Here is an 8,796-nt window from a genome sequence, read left to right as displayed (position 1 = left end):
ATGTGCAGAGAGCAGTGCGTGGCTCGGTGCTTGGTGCTACCGTGCACATATTCCCGGATGTTGCTACTCTGCGCCCTCTGCCTTTATCAGATCCTTATATCACCCACAATGCAGCCTGCACCTGCACCCTGACAATGTGGTCACACGGCGCACACAATATATTACATTATATATTTACACACACACACATATATATATATCTATATACACACAAATACAATATATAATACATATGTGAAGTCCTTGGAGTGATGCATTATTTATTTTACAATTTGAGAATTGTCTCCATGCTCGCACTCACTATTTGTGCTACTGCTAAAGTTACAAAGCGGGATCACCGAGTGCATAAAAGTCCCCACCGCTCTGCTGACCCCATAACCGCAGAGTCCAGACCTCCTCTGGTAACGTCAGCATAAACAGTGCGTCCGCCGGGAGCTTCAGGGCTGAGCAGCTGCAGTCGTACATCACCAGGCACAATGCCGAGCCGTACATCACCAGGCACAATGCCGAGCCGTACATCACCAGGCACAATGCCGAGCCGTACATCACCAGGCACAATGCCGAGCCGTACATCACCAGGCACAATGCCGAGCCGTACATCACCAGGCACAATGCCGAGCCGTACATCACCAGGCACAATGCCGAGCCGTGCATCACCAAGCACAGTGCTGAGCCGTACATCACCAAGCACAATGCCGAGCCGTACATCACCAGGCACAATGCTGAGCCGTACACCACCAAGCACAATGCTGAGCCGTGCATCACCAAGCACAATACCGAGCCGTACATCACCAAGCACAATGCCGATCCATACATCACCAAGCACAATGCCGAGCCGTACATCACCAGGCACAATGCCGAGCCATACATCACCAAGCACAATGCTGAGCCGTACATCACCAGGCACAATGCTGAGCCGTACATCACCAGGCACAATGCTGAGCCGTACACCACCAAGCACAATGCTGAGCCGTACATCACCAAGCACAATGCCGAGCCGTACATCACCAAGCACAATGCTGAGCCGTACATCACCAAGCACAATGCCGAGCCAAACATCACCAGGCACAATGCCGAACCATACATCACCAAGCACAATGCTGAGCCGTACATCACCAAGCACAATGCTGAGCCGTACATCACCAAGCACAATGCTGAGCCGTACATCACCAAGCACAATGCCGAACCATACATCACCAAGCACAATGCCGAGCCGTACATCACCAGGCACAATGCTGAGCCGTACATCACCAAGCACAATGCCGAGCCGTACATCACCAGGCACAATGCCAAGCCGTACACCACCAAGCACAATGCCGAGCCGTACATCACCAAGCACAATGCTGAGCCCTACATCACCAAGCACAATGCCGAGCCATACATCACCAAGCACAATGCCGAACCATACATCACCAAGCACAATGCTGAGCCGTACATCACCAAGCACAATGCCGAGCCGTACATCACCAAGCACAATGCTGAGCCATACATCACCAAGCACAATGCCGAGCCGTGCATCACCAAGCACATGCCGAGCCGTGCATCACCAAGCACAATGCCGATCCATACATCACCAAGCACAATGCTGAGCCGTACATCACCAAGCACAATGCCGAGCCATACATCACCAAGCACAATGCCGAGCTATACATCACCAAGCACAATGCTGAGCCGTACATCACCAAGCACAATGCTGAGCCGTACATCACCAAGCACAATGCCGAACCATACATCACCAAGCACAATGCCGAGCCGTACATCACCAGGCACAATGCTGAGCCGTACATCACCAAGCACAATGCCGAGCCGTACATCACCAGGCACAATGCCGAGCCGTACATCACCAAGCACAATGCTGAGCCCTACATCACCAAGCACAATGCCGAGCCGTACATCACCAAGCACAATGCCGAGCCGTACATCACCAAGCACAATGCCGAGCCGTACATCACCAAGCACAATGCCGAGCCGTACATCACCAAGCACAATGCTGAGCCATACATCACCAAGCACAATGCCGAGCCGTACATCACCAAGCACAATGCCGAGCCGTACATCACCAAGCACAATGCCGAGCCGTACATCACCAAGCACAATGCTGAGCCATACATCACCAAGCACAATGCCGATCCATACATCACCAAGCACAATGCTGAGCCGTACATCACCAAGCACAATGCCGAGCCGTACATCACCAAGCACAATGCTGAGCCATACATCACCAAGCACAATGCCGAGCCGTGCATCACCAAGCACATGCCGAGCCGTGCATCACCAAGCACAATGCCGATCCATACATCACCAAGCACAATGCTGAGCCGTACATCACCAAGCACAATGCCGAGCTATACATCACCAAGCACAATGCTGAGCCGTACATCACCAAGCACAATGCTGAGCCGTACATCACCAAGCACAATGCTGAGCCGTGCATCACCAAGCACAATGCTGAGCCGTACATCACCAAGCACAATGCTGAGCCATACATCACCAAGCACAATGCCGATCCATACATCACCAAGCACAATGCCGAGCCATACATCACCAAGCACAATGCTGAGCCGTACATCACCAAGCACAATGCTGAGCCATACATCACCAAGCACAATGCCGAGCCGTACATCACCAAGCACAATGCTGAGCCATACATCACCAAGCACAATGCTGAGCCATACATCACCAAGCACAATGCCGAGCCGTACATCACCAAGCACAATGCCGAGCCATACATCACCAAGCACAATGCTGAGCCATACATCACCAAGCACAATGCTGAGCCGTACATCACCAAGCACAATGCCGAGCCATACATCACCAAGCACAATGCCGAGCCGTACATCACCAAGCACAATGCTGAGCCATACATCACCAAGCACAATGCTGAGCCGTACATCACCAAGCACAATGCCGAGCATCGGATAGAGAGGTGTAAATCTGAATCTGAACATAATTTTCCAGTCTTGTGAATCTGCTCCCATAATGCGGTCAGTGGTGACTGCAGGAGTAAATATCTCTCCATTATTTGCACTGAATCCACAGATTCCCGAATGGGACAGAAATAGACATCAGTGTGAAGGTGGAAATCACCCCAGGAATGAAGGGGTTACAGGAGTTGGTGCACATCAGCGTTCTCCCGGCAGTGTAGGTGTGCGCCGCTCAGCCCCACCACCTCCAGCCCAGAGTAACTGTAGGAAGTGGTTGTGGTTAGAAACGACGTGAACAGACCCGGCTCCACAATCCTGCAAAACGTGCATCACGGCTGTACTGTAATAATTATACACAGGAGATAAGGTTATAGCAGTTGTATGGGTTAGCTGCAGCGCCATGAGTTGTGCTGTGCACCGTGAACAAAGGAACATCAAGATCTCTGGAGATGGATTGTAACCTTGAGATTATTGATATTTTTCAATTTCAATTTTACGGTGGTACTATGTGGGCACTATAAGGCAGAATTATATTACTACTATACGGTGGTATTATGTGGGCACTATAAGGCAGAATTATTTTAGTACTATACGGTGGTATTATGTGGGCAACATAAGGCAGAATTATATTAGTACTATACGGTGGTATTATGTGGGCACTAAAAGGCAAAATTATTTTAGTACTATACGGTGGTATTATGTGGATACTATAAGGCAGAATTATTTTAGTACTATACAGCGGTATTATGTGGGCACTATAAGGCAGAATTATTTTAGTACTATATGGTGGTATTATGTGGGCACTATAAGGCAGAATTATATTAGCACTATGCGGTGGTATTATGTGGGTACTATAAAACAGAATTATATTAGCACTATACGGTGGTATGTGGGCACTATAAGGCAGAATTATTTTAGTACTATACGGTGGTATTATGTGGGCACTATAAGGCAGAATTATTTTAGTACTATACGGTGGTATGTGGGCACTATAAAGCAGAATTATTTTAGTACTATGCGGTGGTATTATGTGGGCACTATAAGGCAGAATTATTTTAGTACTATACGGTGGTATTATGTGGGCACTATAAGGCAGAATTATTTTAGTACTATACGGTGGTATTATGTGGGCACTATAAGGCAGAATTATTTTAGCACTGTGTGATGATATTATGTGGGCTTTTTATGACAGTATTATCTTTGCACTATATGGAAGCATTACATCGCCTTGGGAACAACTGTTGGCACCTGATCCCTAGTGTTCTTTAGTTTCTATAACTTCAGGGCATTAACACTTCAGGGGGTTGAGAACCCGTCTTTAGATGCCCTGACGCCCCAATATATGTGGCTCTGATGACTGCACAGGTAGAAGTTGCTGGGTTTTTTCTCCGGTTTGTGCTCAGAACGGAAACATCTCTCTGGGAGCCGAGTGCAGAGACTGAGCCCAGGATGTGAGTCACCTGCTGCAGCGCTGCGGTCATATAACACCGCCTAATGTCACCCCTCTGTATGTGCTATGGGCGAACATGTTACATAAGGGATTACTGTATATCAGGCTATAGAGTGCAGATTCCCAGAGAACTATTCACTAAGACTAGGCAGCGGCTATAGGGCTCCTGGAGAAATGGGGCTCATCCTCCGAAACTGGGAAGCGTCAAAGTCCATGGGGCGCCTCATAACAGAGCAATCAGAGGTTGAGAAGGTGACTATAGGGTCAATTATCAAGAGAGGACGGGCCACCAACCTAGGGAAAGTGGACCGATAAATGTCCAGGGCCGGATACACAGATAAAAAATGGGAAAGTCACAATTAATCAGAAGGAAATGTTTATTGATTGGATTCCACATACAAAGAGTAAGATCAGAAAAACATCTTCATCTAATCCATAAAATGGTAAGAATTACAGAAAACAAGATACGTGCACGTCACAAGCAAGAAATATTCATTTGTTTCTAAATGTAAATGACTGCAATAGACATTGTCACCACTAGATGGAGCTGTAGGTGCGCGAATGAGTTTCTTGTTTCTCCAGGAGATTTTCGAACAGCGCTCCGTGTGGTCAACAGAAGTATTACAAGTAAGCTAACACAACTACTGGAGATGTCGTACTAGGTAGATGCCCCCCCGAAAAAATTTAAATATATATATTAGCAATAAATGTTCCTATTCACGGATAGCAAGCAGAAATAACGTAAAGTATAGAAATAAAGCGTCAGAAGTTTTCATTACACAGTTCTAAATCTATACAAATGATCACATAACTACTGGATTGATCGGTGTGGATCTGGTCATTGGGGCACCCACCAATCGCAGGAATGGAGAACTTCTGTCCCCCGTCCTCCCTTGGTCTCAAGACCATGTCTGAATGCAGCTCAATTCAAGTCCACGAAGCCTGTATCCAATTCAATAACTCCTGCCACGGTCTTGAGGTCAATGGAGAACCGAGAGTTCCCCATTCTGGTGTTCTCGTGGGACATTACAACGCTGTGTTGAGTTTTCCCTGGAGTATTCCTTTAAAGGGGTTGTCCACTATTTTTACATTGATGGCCTATTCTTAGGATAGGTCATGAATGTCTGATTGGCCGGGGTCCAGCACCCCGCACGCCCACTGATCAGCTGTTCTCGGTCCCGGCGGCGGCAGCCGGAAATGCTCAGTTCCGGAGCTGCCCTGTCTTCTGATAGTGGCCTCGAGCGGGTACTGCACATCCGCCTCCTATTGATTAGAGTGTATGACGGATGTGCAGTACCCGGTCACGGCCACTATCAGAAGACAGGGTAGCTCCGGAACTGAGCATTTCTGGCTGCCTGCTGTCGCCGCCATGACCGACAACAACTGATTGGCGGGGTGCAAGGTGCCGGACTCCTTGCTGATCAGACATTGATGACCTATCCTAAGGATAGGCCATCAATAGTGGACAACCCCTTTAAATTTGTGCTTTCCATTGTTATATTGTTAGTAGATGAGCAAATCGATTCATAGAACCCAAGACCAGCATCCATTACTAGGTGGCCACTTGCCTGCCAGAATCCTCAACTCCTCTTCTGATTGGTAGGCCCAGTGTGAGGTCATTGTTGCGGCACAACACATGCATGGCATCACACCAGGCCTACCAATCAGAAAAGGCACCAGAGATTCTGGTAGTTAGGAGGACCACGGGCTCCTATTTGGCATGATCACCTGGATTAGTAATCCTAGCTCCGGATTCTCACCCAGCCGTCCCGCCATACCAGGAACACAGCATGAAGGGGCTCCGTGAAGGTGGCAGTGAAGGTGTGCAGATGTTGAATCGGCTCACATAGATGGTAGAAAGACAGCCGGCCAGACTCATAGTCCAGGAACACCCCAAGTTTCTGCAGCGATGTCTCTGTCTGTAGGGAAATCTCTTTTGCGGCGTGAGCTACTAGATAATCCTTCTGACACAAGCGCAGACACCAGGATTTGTTGTTCTGTCCTATCCCGGACAGATCCCCCTTCCGCTCCATGCTGGGATACGCCACTCCCACCCTCCAGTTCCCTAGTTCACTGGTCTCCACTTCCCAGTAATTCTGTCCGGAACAAAAACTCTGAAAACTCAGCACCTGACAATAGTTTTTAAATCTGTACGAATTTTTCGCCCAGATCGGGGTCTTTGACCACGTAGCGCTTTTCAGGTCTCCGGACACAGACACATCAACTGCAGCTGTCTTAATATCCAGCAGTAAGTTTTGGACGTTGATGTTTTGCTTTACATCGGTCACGATACTGGATAAAGATGACTGTAAGGTCAATGAGATCAGAAATTCATCCAAATCACCTACAGACTGGAGCGCCTTGCCAAGTCCTTCATCCGGCTCAGCTCTGCTGACGTCCCGTCCTTGTAGAACAACGAGTGGATCGGGCACTTGGCACAACTCCTCAATGTATGTCATCTTCCTAGACAACTCCTCCTTCTTTATCTCCAGTTGCTGGATCAGATCAGTGACCGAGAGAGACACTTTATCCCTTTGTCTGGAAATGTCACTCAAGACCCGGTCTTCAAGAACTTGGAGCTGAGCCCTGATGTCCTTAAACAGAGCAGTCACCCTTGTCGTCACACTGGCGGCTTTCTCCTGGACGCCCCTCTTGTGATCTTGTAAACTTTGCATGCCCTTCTCTGTTTCTTCGCGTTTTGAGGACAGCTTTTCCAGAACCTTTCTCAGTTTTTCTTTCTTCTTTTCAGATGCCTCTTTGAGAAATTCCACTTGATGTCCTCGATGTTCTCCAAACACGCAACACGACACGCAGATGCAGGTGGCGTCCTTACAGCAGTAGTACTTCAGCATCTCTCGGTGGGTGGCACATTTTCTGTTGTCCATGGAGCTGGTGGGTTCAGTCAAGACATGCTCGGTGGATTTGCTGTGGACGCTTAGATGGATACTGCACAGAGAAGCTTCGCACATCAGGCAGGTCTTGACTGCAGGGACAGAGGAGTGGACGCAGTAGGTGCAGAAGATACCGGGTGGCTTCACTTCTGGTTGCGTTGACAGGAAATGCTCTACGATGTTACAAAGCTTCAAGTTCCTTCGCAATGGTGGGCGCTTTTGGTATTCCGCGCGGCATTCTGGGCAGGTGTAGACGCCAACCCCATCTTGCCTGTCCAGCACTGTGCGGATACACCCTTGACAGAAGCTGTGGCCACATCTTAGAGTTACAGGCTCCGTGTAGATATTGAGGCAGATTGAGCAGTTTAGCTCGTCCTTCAGATCTGCAGTCGCCATCGAGTCCAGAAAGGAGTGGAGCGGAGATTCAGCAGTGCCGAGTGTACACTTCAGACTTCAGCTGTTGTAGCGTCCAGCACTTCTCAGCTGTTCCTTCAAATAATTACACTCTGTTCACCCTTCAAGTCCTCGGCGTAAACCTGATCTCCCGCCTGAGTGTCCCCACAACAAACGTACAGTCCAAGGTTACCGAGCCCAAACCCCGGTAAACAGGGTAAAACCAGGTGACCACCAATATGGCTGCTCTGGGTGGAAAACCTGCCCGTAACACACTAATCAGGTAGATTTAGTAAATAGGAGCTTGGCAAAAATGACTGACAGTCCCTCTTGTTACGGTAGAATAGTGAGGCCATATTGGTTGTCACCCAAATTTCCAAGAATTTTTTTAGTTAATTGGTAGATTAGGACGACTGATATTTACCAGGATTGTATTTTTATTTGAAAAGCTTCGCAATTGATCTCTCAACAAGTGGCAGAAATTCTGCCTGGTCAGCGTCCGGGGAAGACGCTTAGCGAGCAGGATAGGATTACCGGCTATTCCTGGCCCTCGTAAAAGGTGACAGCCAAAATAGACGATGGGATGTACAGTAACGCTAAAATTACCCCTGTCCTCAGAGCAGAGGTGTGGAAAAGAATCAGGATCAGCGAGGAGACACAGATCTAAAAAGAAAACGGAAAAATCACAAGTCTCTCACCATCCTGGCACATTACACAATAAGTGACATCAGGGAGATTCTGACCGCTATCATACGCCCCGGACATAAAACCCAAATACCACAGCAGACCCCATAACAGATCCTATAATATACAGACTGGTAACTAAACCCCATAAATATGTGCAGATCCCAGACCAGAGCCCCTTAAAACAGAAAGACTAGCTGAGCTAATCGATTGATGGAATCCTGTTCCAATGGCCCAGTGCTTCGTTACCACCGGATGGCTGCCCAATGGACTGTCATCTACATGTCGGCATTTCTGGTTCAGCACAGCGCATGCATGACTTCATATCGGGCCTACTAATAAGACCGGACCTACCAAACTCAGACCCCAGACCAAACCCTATAAACAAAAACCTATTAAACCAAAAACAAAACAGTCCAGACCTCAAAAAAAAAAAAAAAAAAGTAGACCCAAG

At 48.1% G+C, this 8,796-nt stretch overlaps 1 protein-coding gene across 1 annotated transcript; it reads right to left on the bottom strand.

Moving 5' to 3' along the window:
* Positions 1–5,778: 5,778 nt before the first annotated feature.
* Positions 5,779–7,768, bottom strand: LOC142246524 (E3 ubiquitin/ISG15 ligase TRIM25-like). The gene has a single exon (XM_075319585.1). It carries the CDS (start codon positions 7,659–7,661, stop codon positions 6,117–6,119), a length of 1,545 nt encoding a protein of 514 aa, XP_075175700.1. The 5' UTR covers positions 7,662–7,768; the 3' UTR covers positions 5,779–6,116.
* Positions 7,769–8,796: the final 1,028 nt, after the last annotated feature.

The sequence above is a fragment of the Anomaloglossus baeobatrachus genome, chromosome 7, assembly GCF_048569485.1.
Source record: "Anomaloglossus baeobatrachus isolate aAnoBae1 chromosome 7, aAnoBae1.hap1, whole genome shotgun sequence".
Classification (NCBI taxonomy): Eukaryota; Metazoa; Chordata; class Amphibia; order Anura; family Aromobatidae; genus Anomaloglossus; species Anomaloglossus baeobatrachus.
The sequence above is the reverse complement of the archived record's forward strand: the minus strand, read 5'-3'. Positions and strand labels throughout refer to the sequence as shown.

What these genes read in the sequence shown, in the direction of transcription:
- LOC142246524 (XM_075319585.1), bottom strand. Translation starts at nt 7,661, where the DNA reads ATGGCGACTGCAGATCTGAAGGACGAGCTAAACTGCTCAATCTGCCTC.